Source organism: Euprymna scolopes, chromosome 45 (genome assembly GCF_053919585.1).
Source record: "Euprymna scolopes isolate OS-2025 chromosome 45, ASM5391958v1, whole genome shotgun sequence".
NCBI classification, from domain to species: Eukaryota; Metazoa; Mollusca; class Cephalopoda; order Sepiida; family Sepiolidae; genus Euprymna; species Euprymna scolopes.
In genome coordinates, this window is record NC_136526.1 from 30,168,581 (window position 1) to 30,186,950 (window position 18,370).

The 18,370-nt window shown below is 30.4% G+C and overlaps 1 protein-coding gene across 1 annotated transcript in view; it reads right to left on the minus strand.

Moving 5' to 3' along the window:
* LOC145269141 (uncharacterized) overlaps positions 1 to 18,024 on the minus strand; it is a 57,050-nt gene extending 39,026 nt beyond the window's left edge. The window contains exons 1-3 of the mRNA XM_080124748.1: positions 17,917 to 18,024; positions 6,010 to 6,709; positions 1,190 to 1,703 (exon numbers count right to left, since the gene is read on the minus strand). Coding sequence (XP_079980874.1) covers positions 1,190 to 1,703; positions 6,010 to 6,611 — 1,116 coding nt within the window. The 5' untranslated portion in view covers positions 6,612 to 6,709; positions 17,917 to 18,024. The remainder of the gene's footprint in view (positions 1 to 1,189; positions 1,704 to 6,009; positions 6,710 to 17,916) is intronic.
* Positions 18,025 to 18,370: the final 346 nt, after the last annotated feature.

Sequence of the window (18,370 nt, forward strand, 5' to 3'; positions counted from 1 at the left end):
AAAAAGAGCTCTTGGTTAGTTTCAATAAAACCAGGGCAATGTTGGCAGCTGGTTTGACTGCCCCATACCCAGCATTACAATCTTCAGAGAAAGAAAAAGAAAAAAAAAGACAAAACCATTTTCCTGTGAGATATGTGCATCTTCGTTTACTTACAAATCAGCTTTGACAAAACACAAGCTTAGACACGCTTTCTCAACAATCCTCAATCACAAAGCTTTCTAAAAACTTTGGAGGAGTCATACCAAACACTGTCGAGGTACACGATAAACCAGAAACAACGAAATGGAGATAGAAACTAGAAAACAGGGATGGATTCAATATAAGCGAGCAGTAAAGTTTAAAAATATGGCTGGCCTACAAACAAATGGCCAGTGTAGGTTTTGCCACTCAGCGATTGAGAGCCCAAGTCACCTAATGTCGGGATGCTCGAAACGAGCTGCATCTCTCCACAGATCTTCCAATGCAGGTATTTACCTTCCAATAGAGGTATCGACCTACGATATGGAGGTATTTACCTCCCAATAGAGGTAGTTGCCTTCCAATGGAGGTATGAACCTGCAAACATATGGGAACATGAACCACCACCTATAACAACAAATGGAAAGGTGACTGTGTTGTATGATCTATAGACGGACAGATACATAAAAGACAATGCCATCAAGCCAGACATTGTGATATGGAACAAGCCTGAAAGAACTGCACTCATTATTGATGTCACCGTCGCAAATGACTATGGCTTTAATAGAGCTGAACGGGAAAAGATAACCAAACATCAGAACCTCAAGAATGATTTAAAGATTACATGGCCTCTGAAAGAGATAGACAGTTGTGATTGGAGCAACTGGTCCAGTGAAGAAGAATCTTAAGAAGTACCTGGAAACAATCCCTGGAAGACCAAGCTGTAATGAAATACAGATTGCAGCCATAAAGGGAACAACATCTATCCTTAAAAGAGCCCTCGGATTGATTGAGAGTGGCCGCTATAGCAGTATCTGAGGCATCAGTTTCATCCACTAAGGGAAGATCTTCATTTATTGAATGGAGCAGAGCCTTTCCGATTTTGTCTGATGTTATTGAAGGCCTTCTTAGATTCTGTGTTGATGGGAAAAGAGTCATTGTTAACAAGAGATTTTATTTTCTTGGAGAATTTAGATATCCATTGCGAATAATATGAAATAATCTAATGACTCGGCGCATAGCAGCCTTATCTTTCGGAAAAGGTAGTTCCTTGAGTGGTCGTAGTCGTTCACCATCTGGTTTAATTGTTCCGTGAGTTATTGTGTAACCAATGAAATCTATTGAGGTAGTTGACAATGTAGACTTTGCTTCATTGAAAGTCACGTTATGGACCTGAACAACTTTCCGAAATTTTGCAAGATTTTCATCATGCTCCTTTTGGGTATTCCCGACTATAACTATATTGTCAACATATGCATGAACTCCCTGCAACTTATGTTGTTTGATGATGCTGTCCATCATTCTTTGGAAACAAGTGACACCATTAGTAATGCCAAACGGAACTCTACAAAACTGATATAATTTTCCATTTGCCTTAAATGCAATGTAGATTTTCTCTTCCTCTTGAAGGTGTATCTGGTGATACGCACTCTTTAAATCCAGGCAGCTGGAAATTTCAGCAGCAAGATCATCCATCCTTGGTAGAGGGTAAGCGTCTAATGATGTGAATCTATTGATTGTTCGACTGTAATCAACAACCAATCTTTTTTCTGTGAGGCACCCCAGTAACTATTAAAACTTGGGCTCTCCAAGGTGAGGCACTTTCTTCAATTACTCCTTCCCGGAGCATTTTCTCAATTTCTTACCGTATAAATTGTTCATGTTGATTTCCAAACCTCCTAGATTTAGTGGTTTACAGTCCGGAGAAAGGTTTGCGAAAAGAGATGGTGTTTCTATTAAATAAGACTGTACCCCGCAGGAAACAGAGCTAAGGATTTGGACACTTCCCTTATGACCACCAAAGTTATGATTTCTCGGCCGAGAATGACATCACTGCAAAGATCCGGTAAAATTTCAAATTTTGTGTAAGCATACCACTCACCTTGTAAATTGATGTTGACGGTACACTGTCCTTTCACTGCATTAAGTGACGAGGAGGCCATATGTACCCTTCCAGTAGCTGGTTGTACTTTCAATTTATTTTTCTTAAAGTCTTCCGAGATGAAGGATCCAGAGCTTCCAGTGTCTATCATAGCTGTTGTTTCAGTTTTTCCGATTAGAATGTATACAAAAGTTGGTTCTAAACTACCCGAAGATGAAGCAGATGTATTTTCCAAAAAATTGTTTTTCTTTGTTGAAGCATCAGACAATAAGCTTGTGTGATCTGACCTGGCTTGAGATTAAATGGAAGCAGATGTAAATTTCTGAGAATTTTAACACACCCTCGCGAAATGACGTTTAACATGACATTTTTTTACAAATGGCAGACCTCGCTGGACAAAATTTCCGATCGTGTCTGGAATGCCCGCAAAAATAGTAATTAGGTTTAGTTTTTATGAAAGCAGAAGTATCCCAGAATTCATCCTCAGATTTATTATGATAGTTTTGTTTGTCGTTAACAATAGCCACAGTGTCATAAGAACGAGTGTAGGATTCAGAATTTTTCTGTGCTGAGTGAAGAGCTCTAGCTTGGTTGACGGCCGTATTTAAATCAAGTATTCAATTCTCAAGCAATCTCTGCCGGATAGAGTTGGAACATAAACCAGTAATGAAGGTGTCTCTGACACAAGCGTCTCTGACACAAGCGGTTCTGATTTCAATAGCATTTACTGCATGAAAATCACAATCTTTAGCTAACAACAGTAGCGATTCTACGTATTCATCAATGTTTTCATCGTCTTTTTGTCTTCGAGTTGACAACGTATGTCTAGCGAAAATTTCGTTAGTGGATTTTATATATAAATCACTGAGACAATTCAGAGCAGATGCATACGTCATATGTTCTGCGATGTATTCATATACGTCAGGAGAAACATTAGTTATCAAAATGTCTAACCTGTCAATATCAGTTGTGTTCTTCGTATGAGAGACGATATAGTCCAAAGTCAATGTTTAAATGTTTTGTTTGCACCAGTAGAGCTAGCTGAGATATCCAGACGATTAGGAGTTAAAAACGTGTCCATATTTTTGTTAATTTTTTAAAAACTTTTTATTAGTTCATTAACTTGTAAAGTGAGAACAAAAGACATGTTTACCTAGAATAAATGCTTTAATGAACGAATAGAAAATACTAGAGAGTACACAGCAAGGGGAGATAATTAGGCAGCACAGTAAACACAAAATATGAGAGTATTAACATTACAACAGTGTCCATAACGATTCTGAGTTAAACAGAACAGAGAAGGAACACATAATACCTATGTTTTATGTACGACTTGAAAAGAAACTGTAATCTTAGGAAGACTTTCATCATTCCAGTAATTATAAGAGCCACTTAATCATCATTACACATTTAGCATTTTATGTCAATATCTACATTATTCCTGTTTTCATTGTTAAATTTACCTACAAACGCACTTTATTATGCATTAAATATTTATTTATCAAATATTTACATTATACCTTTCCAATTGTTGACATGCTAACCCATAAATTTTATTATACATTTAACATTTATTTTATATCAAATATCTAAATTTTGCCTTTCTCAGTTGTTGACACATCAATTTTGTTATACATTTAATATTTATTTTATATCAAATATCAACACTCTGCCTTTTAAATTGTTGACTCACCAAGCCATTAACGACATTAAACATGTTATAGTTAATACCTACAGTATGGCTTTTCAAATTTCGACCCACAAACTTCATTAAATCATTTAATGTCCGTTCCTTGCAAATTCAAAAATTATATTCTGACTGTTGGTAGATGAACCATTATTTGATTTACCGTTAAGAAAGAAACAAAGCCAGCATCAAATACAATGAGAAAAATAGAATACAATAATAAACTGTAAATGTGACAATATAATCTGCTTTCTATGTGACTATGTATACAGGCAATATTTAGAAAGATGAAAAAGTAATTTAAAAGAAATTACAATGTGACAATGTAAATCTGTTGGTGAAAAATAAACTAAAATGTGTTTTTCTACTTTAAAAATACTTGTAAATTTAGTCATTACCAAATAGCATATACAGAGTGTTTGGGGCAAGTTTGACATTATTTGGAAAAAAGACGTTACATCTTGTAAAATAATTTGTGTTCCTAAACGTGAAAGTGTGTCGCTAAAATACAGCTTCTTTGAAGAAACCAATCTTAGCTTAACATGAAAACCTGCCAAAAAACGTTTTGTACATTTTTTTTATTCTTCTGACTACTATTCTCATCTTTACTGTTATTTTCAAAACGTTTTAGTTGATGTAACAAAAGGAGGGTGGACCTGGAAATTCACCCCCTGTCTGTTCGTCAATTTGCACTTTTTTCAATAACTACGCCTTGAAATGTTGTATGAAATTTTCCACAAACATTAAACATGATAGGAGTAAAAAAGTAACAGAACGTATTTTCCGGGGAAACTCTGGTTGCCCCCCCCCCTCCACAGGGGTGCCTTTCGGGTTAAAATGGCTAAAACTGACACTTTTGTGCTTATTAAAAAAAAATTGATGCGTTGGATTTTTATAAAACTTTCTGAAAAGTTGTAACTAACTGATTTCTATATAATTTGGTTTGTCTATACTTCGCGATAACTCTTGGGTGTTCCCCAAAGGCTAATTCTGTTAATGAAAATATTTTATATTTTTATAACATTGTAATATATCGCAGTCTTTTGTTATTTCTTTGCTTTCTCGAGTTTTGTTACTTGAATTCTCATTTTTGCTTGTTTCGGTCTTGTCCACCACTTATTTTGCAACAAAAAAAATTAGTGAAAAAAATAAATAATTTACTCTTTCTCCATGAATACACACCTTTTTTTAAATGAAAGCAACATTTTCAAAGCATAACGCAATGACAAGTTGAAAAAAGATATACACAGACAAAAATAAGTAACCCATTAAGCTAAGATAACGATTTACCTGAATTTTATTGCATTTTATAAAATTATACGAAATATATTTTAAAGAAATAATATTAAAATGTTAACATAAAAACCTCACACTTCAATCCATTATTTCTAAAAAAATAATCATTTTCAACTAAACCATTCACCATTAATGTCGGCAGTAAATGATGATTAAATTTTCATGTTTCATTTATGAGGATTTTCAAATTACGCAATTTCTTTTCAAAACTCATCAGTGCAAACAATTTTCTCATCAAATTAAGAAATACAATTTACAAAGCTGTTAGTCGTAACTATATACTGACTTATCACCTCATTTTTTAGTCTCTAAAAACTAAAAACATACCATTTACAATTAAAGAAATGGTACTTGTGTTAAAAGCATTACATATATTTTGAAAGTTAGAATTACGTATATCACATGTTTTTTAAACAACGCATATATATTTTATAAATAAATTGGTTTATTCAGATATTTCGATGATACACATTCTTGTCAATGAAAATCTTTTTTTTCTTTTTTCTGGTCCGCATAATGGAATTCCCATGCAATAGCGTTAGTTCATAGGTCCTATAATGGTATGATTTTCAAAAACAGTAATCAGCAGGGTGTCACGTTAGCCGGGCAAAATGTATTATAAAAATGTTACCTGCATTAAAAGTGCTGCATATATTTTGAAATTAAGAATTACGTATATAAAATGTTGGGAAGGCTAGAAAACAACGCATACTTTTTATAAAAAAATTATTTCTTTATTCAGATATTTTATCCTTGTCTAGCCTGTTTTCATACTATAAAACTCAGCACAGTGAATGAAACATGCAGCAGTCTATCGATGTAATCTTTTGTTTACAAGAAGTTGCTTGTTTGTCCGAAGTCTTTTTTGTTACTTTCATTTTTATCAGTTTCAGTTGGCAAAATATTCATGTTTGAATTTACTGACAGTTTTTTCTGCAGACAATTTTTGGCTTCTTTCACACTCAAATGTGTAACTTCATGTGTTTTTTTAAATTGGAATTGTCTGAAAATGCCGAGTCACATACTTCACAAGAATAAGGTTTTTCGCCTGTGTGTGTTCGTATGTGAAGTTTTAGTTTAGATGTTTCTGAGAATGATGAGTTGCACACTTCACACACATATGGTTTTTCACCAGTGTGTGTCCGCATGTGGATTTTAACATATGATTTCTGTGCAAATGATTTGGAACACACTTCACAAGCATGAGGTTTTTCTCCAGTGTGTACTCGAATGTGCGTTTTCAAATCCGATTTTGTTGTAAAAGCTGAACCACACAAGTCACATGAATATGGTTTTTCTCCAGTGTGTACTCGCATATGTATTTTTAAAGTGAATTTTTCTAAAAAAGCTGATCCACACACTTCACAAACATGAGGCTTTTCACCAGTATGTATTCGCATATGTGATTTTACATCAGATTTGCGTGCAAAAGCTGAACCACACACATCACATGAATAAGGTTTTTCTCCAGTGTGTGTTTGCATGTGCCTTTTTACCTGTGATTGATATGAAAATGCTAAGCCACATATGTTACATGCACAAGGCTTAAGTTTTTTGCCTACTTGCATTATCAATAAATATCCTCACAAATTATTTTGTATTTGCTTTAAAAAAACAAAGGTTTATTCCATATAAATTAATAAAATACTTTGTCTTCTCTGTACTCCTGTAAATAAAAAAGGAGATTTTACTTAATAGTAAATATAATATCGTAAATAGAGATTTTTAGTTTATCAAATATATGATAACATTTTATATATATATATATATATATATATATATATATATATATATATATATATATATATATACCACTGTGTGCTTTAATCTGTGGCATAAATAAAAACAGTACTTTTTAAACAATAAAATATAAGGCATTGATGTTGATGGAGCATTATATATATATATATATATATATATATATGCGTATGTATATATATATATATATATATATATATATATATATATATACGAGTCAACAGTTAATAAAACATGTTAAAAACACTTTGAAAAAGAGTTAAAAACATATTTAATCTGAAAAGGAAACACTTGATAAGTGGATAGTCCTTAAGCCACGGAGTTTCAAAGAAATACTTTCCTTCTCATCAGAGGGTAGGAATTAGCAAAATGCAGAATCGGATTTTGCATGCAAAAGTATTTGATAACACAACAAGTAAGTCAAATATCTTAGTTGATAACAAAAAAGTGAAGCAGAGGGAATATGGTGAAGAAAAAGGTGATTACACGTGAATGGATAGTCTGGTATATATATATATATATATATATATATATATATATATATATATATATATATATATAGCGCCTCCAAGATATTCAAATAAATAAATGGTTTAGTATATTTGACGGTTTTAAAGGAATTATTTGTGTAACGATCGGCTCACAGTGAAAAATCAAATGCATGTTGCATCTTATAACATGACCTCAGACAGAGTTTTTAAACCAAGTTTTAATCCTCTTACATTAAGACAATAAAACATAAAATGTAGTTTCATTATAGTGACAGAAAATGGAATTTAATTTTGGAAATGTATAATAAAAAATTAAATTTTAGAAAAACTATGTGAAATAATCTTTAAATTATTAAAAGTATTTTAAAACGAATCATTTTGATTGAATGTGATCAATAATTTAATGAATCACATACTCTTAGAGTAATGAATAACATTTTTCTATTTTGAACAAATAAATATTGGATTATGATTCAACTTCATATAATTGCATGCAGTTCTAAGTCATCCAAATTTTGAATTTCTTGAGATTCTATTTTTCACAAAGAAATAATTTATAATCAGAAAAATAGCATCAGAATTTACATAGCTCTGAAAAAAAACAACAAAAGTACATATAAGGCGATTCTCATAATGTTCATAAATCTTTTGACAAATCATATAGTGTGTAAAACGTTTAACTGAAATATGATTGATTATAGAGATTAATGGACCATTTACTTGTTCATCATTGTTAACATAGCTGTTGGCATACATGAGTAAATAAATGTGAGGATCGATAAAAATGATGTTGAAAAAGAATTAAAGAAAACATCTTTGCATTATTTGTCTTGAAAAAGAAATCTTTAAATACTTTTCATATAAAAAAGTTTATTCAGAAAATCTGAGTAAAACATGCAAATAGAAATTTTAAATGTTTTAATTTTTACCAACTGTAATTTATATTCTGACATTTTTAGCAGATTTATGTAAGATATTTTGAGTTTTTTTACCTTTAAGATCTAGAAGAACTTAGATATCTTCATCAGAAGACAAAGAATGATAATAATAATGCACAAAGCAGTACACTCTATAAATGATACTAATTCACTTTCCTCTTGTATCATGGCATAACCATCAAACTTAAAACTTTTAAAACACATAACTCAGGAAACAGAAAAATTGATCACCATCAAAATTAAAACTATAAAAACACATAACTCAGGAAACAGAAAAATTGATCACCATCAAAATTAAAACTTTTAAAACACATAACTCAGGAAACAGAAAAATTGATCACCATCAAATTAAAACTTTAAAAACACAAAACTCAGTAAACAGAAAAACTGATCACCATCAAAGTTAAAACTTTAAAAACACATAACTCAGGAAACAGAACGATTGATCACCATCAAAATAAAAATTTTAAAAACACATAACTCAGTAAAAAGAAAAAACTGATCACCATCAAAATTAAAATTTTAAAAACACATAACTCAGGAAACAGAAAAACTGATCACCATCAAAATTAAAACTTTAAAAACACATAACTCAGGAAACAGAACGATTGATCACCATCAAATTAAAACTTTAAAAACACATAACTCAGTAAACAGAAAAACTGATCACCATCAAAATTAAAACTTTAAAAACACATAACTCAGGAAACAGAACGATTGATCAACATCAAAATTAAAACTTTAAAAACACATAACTCAGGAAACAGAAAAACTGATCACCATCAAAATTAAAACTTTTAAAACACATAACTCAGGAAACAGAAAAACTGATCACCATCAAAATTAAAACTTTTAAAACACATAACTCAGGAAACAGAAAAACTGATCACCATCAAAATTAAAACATTAAAAACACATAACTCAGGAAACAGAACGATTGATCACCATCAAAATTAAAATTTTAAAAACACATAACTCAGGAAAAAGAAAAAACTGATCACCATCAAAATTAAAATTTTAAAACACATAACTCAGGAAACAGAAAAACTGATCACCATCAAAATTAAAACTTTAAAAACACATAACTCAGGAAACAGAAAAACTGATCACCATCAAAATTAAAACTTTTAAAACACATAACTCAGGAAACAGAAAAACTGATCACCATAAAAACTAAAACTTTAAAAACACATAACTCAGGAAAAAGAAAAAACTGATCACCATCAAAATTAAAATTTTAAAAACACATAACTCAGGAAACAGAAAAACTGATCACCATCAAAATTAAAACTTTTAAAACACATAACTCAGGAAACAGAAAAACTGATCACCATCAAAATTAAAACTTTTAAAACACATAACTCAGGAAACAGAACGATTGATCAACATCAAAATTAAAACTTTTAAAACACATAACTCAGGAAACAGAAAAATTGATCACTATCAAAATTAAAACTTTAAAAACACATAACTCAGGAAACAGAAAAACTGATCACTATCAAAATTAAAACTTTAAAAACACATAACTCAGGAAACAGAAAAACTGATCACCATCAAAATTAAAACTTTTAAAACACAACTCAGGAAACAGAAAAACTGATCACCATCAAAATTAAAACTTTTAAAACACATAACTCAGGAAACAGAAAAACTGATCACCATCAAAATTAAAACTTTTAAAACACATAACTCAGGAAACAGAAAAACTGATCACCATCAAAATTAAAACTTTTAAAACACATAACTCAGGAAACAGAAAAACTGATCACCATCAAAATTAAAACTTTTAAAACACATAACTCAGGAAACAGAACGATTGATCACCATCAAATTAAAACTTTAAAAACACATAACTCAGTAAACAGAAAAACTGATCACCATCAAAATTAAAACTTTAAAAACACATAACTCAGGAAACAGAACGATTGATCAACATCAAAATTAAAACTTTAAAAACACATAACTCAGGAAACAGAAAAACTGATCACCATCAAAATTAAAACTTTTAAAACACATAACTCAGGAAACAGAAAAACTGATCACCATCAAAATTAAAACTTTTAAAACACATAACTCAGGAAACAGAAAAACTGATCACCATCAAAATAAAAACTTTAAAAACACATAACTCAGGAAACAGAACGATTGATCACCATCAAAATTAAAATTTTAAAAACACATAACTCAGGAAAAAGAAAAAACTGATCACCATCAAAATTAAAATTTTAAAACACATAACTCAGGAAACAGAAAAACTGATCACCGTCAAAATTAAAACTTTAAAAACACATAACTCAGGAAACAGAAAAACTGATCACCATCAAAATTAAAACTTTTAAAACACATAACTCAGGAAACAGAAAAACTGATCACCATAAAAACTAAAACTTTAAAAACACATAACTCAGGAAAAAGAAAAAACTGATCACCATCAAAATTAAAATTTTAAAAACACATAACTCAGGAAACAGAAAAACTGATCACCATCAAAATTAAAACTTTTAAAACACATAACTCAGGAAACAGAAAAACTGATCACCATCAAAATTAAAACTTTTAAAACACATAACTCAGGAAACAGAACGATTGATCAACATCAAAATTAAAACTTTTAAAACACATAACTCAGGAAACAGAAAAATTGATCACTATCAAAATTAAAACTTTAAAAACACATAACTCAGGAAACAGAAAAACTGATCACCATAAAAACTAAAACTTTAAAAACACATAACTCAGGAAAAAGAAAAAACTGATCACCATCAAAATTAAAATTTTAAAAACACATAACTCAGGAAACAGAAAAACTGATCACCATCAAAATTAAAACTTTTAAAACACATAACTCAGGAAACAGAAAAACTGATCACCATCAAAATTAAAACTTTTAAAACACATAACTCAGGAAACAGAACGATTGATCAACATCAAAATTAAAACTTTTAAAACACATAACTCAGGAAACAGAAAAATTGATCACTATCAAAATTAAAACTTTAAAAACACATAACTCAGGAAACAGAAAAACTGATCACTATCAAAATTAAAACTTTAAAAACACATAACTCAGGAAACAGAAAAACTGATCACCATCAAAATTAAAACTTTTAAAACACATAACTCAGGAAACAGAAAAACTGATCACCATCAAAATTAAAACTTTTAAAACACATAACTCAGGAAACAGAAAAACTGATCACCATCAAAATTAAAACTTTAAAAACACATAACTCAGGAAACAGAAAAACTGATTACCATCAAAATTAAAACTTTTAAAACACATAACTCAGGAAACAGAAAAACTGATCACCATCAAAATTAAAACTTTAAAAACACATAACTCAGGAAACAGAAAAACTGATTACCATCAAAATTAAAACTTTTAAAACACATAACTCAGGAAACAGAAAAACTGATCACCATCAAAATTAAAACTTTTAAAACACATAACTCAGGAAACAGAAAAACTGATCACCATCAAAATTAAAACTGTAAAAACACATAACTCAGGAAACAGAACGATTGATCACCATCAAAATTAAAACTTTAAAAACACATAACTCAGGAAACAGAAAAACTGATCACCATCAAAATTAAAACTTTTAAAACACATAACTCAGGAAACAGAAAAACTGATCACCATCAAAATTAAAACTGTAAAAACACATAACTCAGGAAACAGAACGATTGATCAACATCAAAATTAAAACTTTAAAAACACATAACTCAGGAAACAGAACGATTGATCACCATCAAAATTAAAACTTCAAAAACACATAACTCAGGAAACAGAAAAATTGATCACCATCAAAATTAAAACTTTTAAAACACATAACTCAGGAAACAGAAAAACTGATCACCATCAAAATTAAAACTGTAAAAACACATAACTCAGGAAACAGAACGATTGATCACCATCAAAATTAAAACTTTAAAAACACATAACTCAGGAAACAGAACGATAGATCACCATCAAAATTAAAACTTTAAAAACACATAACTCAGGAAGCAGAAAAATTGATCACCATCAAAATTAAAACTTTAAAAACACATAACTCAGGAAACAGAAAAATTGATCACCATCAAAATTAAAACTTTAAAAACACATAACTCAGGAAACAGAACGATTGATCACCATCAAAATTAAAACTTTAAAAACACATAACTGAGGAAACAGAACGATTAATCACCATCAAAATTAAAACTTTAAAAACAAATAACTAAGGAAACAGAAAAACTGACCACCATCAAAATTAACAACCGATGGAACAAGACAAGATAAAATGTGAAGGGAATAAGATATATTTATAAGTTTTATTTATAATTTACCATGAAAACACCTGAACATAACTATGAAAAAGATACATGCACCGACAAATACAATTTTTATTTATAGTTGCATCAAACAATGCGATTAGAACTAACCACATTATTATTTAAAGAAAACAGTAAATGTAGACTATGGAAAAGAGATGAAACAGTAAAACATAAAACAACTAAATGCAATAAATTAGCCCAAAATATGACACAATTTTATAGAGAAAGCTGTACACTAAAAACACTGCAAATAACTTTGAACATGGAGAAAAATTCTACAGGCACAAACCAGATACAGTACTGGCAAAAGAAAACCAAAATTTCCTTTAAGAAAATGAACTCGACTGAACATCATAATAATCAACAAAAAGAAACGGATAAATGAAGCAAATACCCCACAGTTGACAGAGGATTGAAAAGAGTATGGCACATGAAAAAAAATCAACATAATACTAATAATTGTAAAAACAATAGTAACCATCCTAAATGTTGCTGAATGTTACATAATATCAAATAAAATGTCGATTTCTTTTCTAAAACATATGTAAAATAGACAAATAAAAAATTACTAAAATATTACTAACACAAATATATTATAATTCTTTTGTAAATGTATTATCAAAATGTTTTGCTGTTAAGTCATCCCTCAGACTCGCAACTCTACCTGATATATATATGTGTGTGTGATTCTGAAAATATTTAACCTACAAACTCTTAAACTACTGATCACATAACATTGAAATTAATAGGAAGTAGTAGTCATACGCCATGAATCGTTTAAAACGAGCAAACATTGTTTTGATGGTTAAATAATGTATAAAGAAATATGTGGGAAAGTTTAAATGCAACTTGCCAACATATTTCTATTATTTTTGCGCATGTGTAAGTCATTCCTAGCGTGAAGTGATTTAATAATTAGGAATTCGACTGAAACACTAAATATTTTAGTTTCAATTCTAGCTGATAACATCCAAATCATCTTTTTAAACTTTTGAAGTCAGCATTATATAATACACCATAATATAACATTCAATAGAGGATTGTACAAGTGTGAGGGCAACAGTAACTGGTTGTTATGAGGAAAATGTTGTCAATTGCAACGATCAATAAATGAGCTCTCTTGTTCATATTTATCCAACATTCACATCAATAATTATTTTACAACATAGAACATATTCATCTTTAAATGAGTTTAATGATTTACGTGTGACGAGCATCTGTGTGAAGTGTTCAAAAATGGTGTGTCAATGTCTTAGTCTAGCCTACCTTTGGCGAAAATGTGTTCATCTAAAGACTATAAAAAGCTGATGCCAGGGTTGTTCAGCGAGTGACTGTCGAGGTTGCTCTAGTACTGTGTCGGTTCAACAGAGTTGTTTCGGATTATGTTGGGCCATTTTGATAGAGTTGTTTGGGTAGTGTCATGTTGTTTCAATGGAGTTTTCAACAGAATCATTAAGTGTTGTGTTAGATCATTTCAAAGGACGTGTTTGGGATCATTTCAATGGAGTTGTTAAGGATAGTGTCAGGTTGTGTCGACAGAATTTTTCAGGACCATGACAGATCGTGTGGACAAAATTGTTTGGAACTGTGCTGGGTCGTGTTGATGCTAATTTCTGTGTTGTGTGGATATAAGCATTTGGTTTGTTTATTGTTAAGTTGATTTGATGTCTGTCTACTGTCACAGATCATAATTTTCTTTCTTTCTCTCTTCCCTTGTGAAGACACAAACTATTTGGACCATAATAGCCTTCGAGCTAAAGCTTATATCAGTGTTTGATGGCAATGACTCTAGACAGTCAATAGTAGAATGGCTGGAGAAAGCTGAGCTGATGTCAAATGAGTGAAGTGAAGTGTATCGAGTGCGTCATCTCGATGCACTTGTCGTGGCATATTTATGCTGTGTACCAGCAATTAAGTGAGGAAATGTGTACAGTTTGATTGTGTGAAGAAAACACTGTACACAGCTTTTACCTTGGATTTCTTAACTGCATAGAAGCAGTTTGCAGCATGTTGTTCTAAGCCAGGTGAAATAATATATTTTTGGCAGAACTACTGTTTGTCAACGTATCAGATCAATGTGTAGTCATTGCTGGATTACCTAAACATACAGAAGAACTATTACGAGCATCCTCTCAAATGGAGAACCTAGACGTAGCACACATTTGTGCTATTTTAAAGAACTGCACTGGAGTTACAGAGCAAGCTGTAGTAGCTGCATGGTCAGCATACATATAAGGAGATGGATATTTCCCCAATGTGTTTGAAATATAATGGACCCAACCATAAGGCAAGCGATTGTCTACAGGATAGTGAGATAGAGGTGCTGGTATCAAGCCCTGGAGAAATATCATATGCTGTTGATTGTCAGCAGTGTGAGCATATCACTTGATTTTGCCTGGAAAATGAGTGGGGTGGGGTGAGGAATTCAATACCAATCTCATCCTCAAACTATTGTAAATGATGCATTGCTGGTTGTAACTGTTTGAATCAATGGAATAGCACGTACAACTCTGGTGGATACCAGATGCATGCAGTCACTAGTCTGCAAGATGTGTTCTTAGAAATGGATGAGGAAATTAACCCTAGTGCTTACAGAAGAGGAGTGGTGCAAGTTTACATTGGTGCAAAGCTGAGCATTAACATAGAAGTGATAGCTGTGGATGAATATTTACTTAGATTTGATTTGTTGCTTGGACTGGATGCAACTAAAAATTGCCTAGTTTGTACTTCATGAAAATAAAATGTTAAAAATGGAATATCTTTTTTTTTCACTTTTAACATGGAATAAAACAGAAAAATTGTTATTATTCAATGTTATTAGGTTTGAGAGTTGCTTCTTGGCAATAGTTTTAAAAGGTTGTTTTACGCATAATATAAACTAAGTATATTTAGAAAATCTTTATAAAATCCATGTAATAGACAAGCATTGAATTGAATACATTTAGATGCAATGTTTTCTAAAGTCTAATTAATACTTACATTTTATAATTGCTTCCAAATGAACCACTGATAAAGAAACAACTGCTGAATTTGTAAATTTAAATGATACAATGTAGACGTGTTAGGAAGTATAAATTAAATATGATGCCCGAGGAAAAAAAAAGTAAAAAATAGAAATTTCAAAGAAAATGTTTTTGCAATATTGTTCATCTTATTAATGATAACAGTAACCCGTTATCATCAAAAAGTTGGACAATAATCAATATTTATTTTTTATTCAATATTTCATTAAGAAAATAATGTGGGACACCATCTTACATTCCATTAATATTTTTTAATATAATGTACAAATTAATGCAACACCAAGAAGCCGGCTTCCATTTAGAACTAATGTTTGAAATTGCACTTTCAACAATTATTTCAATAATTATATAGAACAAAATCAACAAAATGAACTAAAATCGCCTAGTTTCATGAAAAGATAATTTTAAAAAAGGTATAACTTTTTTACTTTTAACATTTTCATATTTCATTATTTTAATTTAAGAAAATAATGTGAGACACCATCTTACATTGAATTGGTATTATTTAACATCATGCAGAAGTTAATGCAACATAATCTTGCCAGAAGCTGGCTTCCATTTAGAACTAATATTTGAAAGTGCACTTTTAAATTCTTTAATCAATCTTTTTAAATGTGATTTATTTGAAGGTAAGTAACGTTTTTTTATTAATAGCCTTCACATTCTGAAAATGTTGGCCATCGGAATTTCAGATAAAAAAAACACTAGATTCCATCGAGTTGAGTGGAAAATAGATTTTTTGTTTGTTTTAATAAAACACCGCATACACACACGTAGGCGCTTCTTCGTTATAATAGCAAAATTCGAAATCAAGATATTGAATTTCAAATGAAACCAATGACATCTACTTAATTGTTGTGTCGAATTTAGTAACATATCCAAAAAAATACAAAAAAGTATAAGATAGAAAAGTAATAATGAAAATGGTTTTAAAAAAATCAAGTTTTTACATAATTTAACAGCATAAAATCAGGGGAAGTAACTCAGTCCATTTTGTTACAATTAATGGTGGATGTCATGTAATCATCTGTTTGTCAAAGTACATGTTTTATGTAATAATGCAGAAGAACCTACAAGTATGTGATCTGGCTTCACACACAAAAACTTCAAATAATGTCACTTATTTTTAATATTTTATCAACAATTAATCAAAGTAAAAGTTAAACAATATTTAAGTCATATTGTCTTATTTTTTATTCCAACTATAAAGACCTGTTCAACTTTTTTCTAATAAAAAAAAAGTAAATGTATAGTGAATTATTTTACGTTTTCATGTTTTTGGTCGTATTTATTTTTTTATTTTGTAATAAAAGAGCGTAAAAAGGGTCAGATTTGGCCTTTTTAAGGCCAATCTGTCAAACCCTAGAAAAGCCAACTTTTAAAAGTAATACGGCAGCCTCGAATGTCGTACATTTAGGCTAATAACAATGATGAAAAAAATAATAAAAATTAATTTTTTTCTGGTTCTATTTTAGCCTTAGGGTCTAATAATGTGTTTTATATAAAAATGGTGCTAATGCACTTATTGATCCGCGCTATTTTTTAAAATCGTATTTCCAAGTTTAATTTAAGTTTTATGATTTTTTTTAATCAATTGTAAGGTTAAAGTACAGAATAGGTACAAAACACCCTCCCCTCCCATGTTAAGAATGGCTTTTTAAATAATAACGTTATTATTTCAGCAAGGATCAATAAGTGCACTAGTACCATTAAATAAATAGATTTTATAAATGTTTGTCTGTCAAATAATTCACTATACATTTACTTTTTTTATTAGAAAAAAGGTGAATAGGTTTTTATAGCCTCCTTATGTTAAGAACGGCTTTCGAAATAAACACCCCAGCCTCCCCATGTTAAGAACGGCTTCCGAGGAAGGGGGTGTTTATTCCGAAAGCTGTTCTTAACATGGGGAGGTTGTTGGGGTGTTTCTGGGGTAGGTCGTAAAAAATTGACCGAAAAATCGTTGTGTCCGATTCTATATTGATTAGCGTTATTTTTTTAAAATGTATTTTCAAGTTTAATTAAAGTTTTAGGATATCTGTTTTTATTAAATTGTAATTGTACAGGATATGTACAAAACACCCTTCTCATTTTAAGAATGGCTTTCCAAATAATAACGAAGCATTAGTATCAATATCACTTATTTGGTTCTTTTACTTAAATAAATAAATAAATAAATAAAAATGATTTCAAAAAGAATTTTCAAGATATTATTCATCATCTAATAGACTTTAGTTGCATTAATTTATGTCAAATGACAAAACTTGAATACAATTTAATGCAAAGTTTCCCAAAGAAATTCAAGTAATAATTACTAAAATAACACACCCTAAATTGAATACTTACTTTTTTATAATCTGCTTTCGAATCACTTATTAGCTTCAAAGAAAGAAACGGATTTAAATGTAAATAATAGGATATGATAAATAAATGAGGGGGGAGGGGAGAGCCGATGATGGACCGAGAAACAGGTTCGCAGAAAATAAAAAAGTAGATAAATCAAATCGAATGATTTCACAAATCTGCAATTTGGAATAACAATTCATTGTTCTAAGGGAGGTAATTCTATTTAATTAAATTCAAAATTTTTTTTTTTTTTTTTGTAAAACAACTTTATTTAATTTAAACAAGTTTTGGTAATCTGGAAGAAAGAGAAAGCCTGTTTCCTCCGTTTGACTATAGGTGGCGTTACTGTCTGTCCACCCAGTTACGGAAGCACAAAATGGTACCTTTGAAATAAAAATAAATGTTTTTGTTATATTTTAATTTTAAACATGTTTTTTTTTGTTTTGTTTTTTTT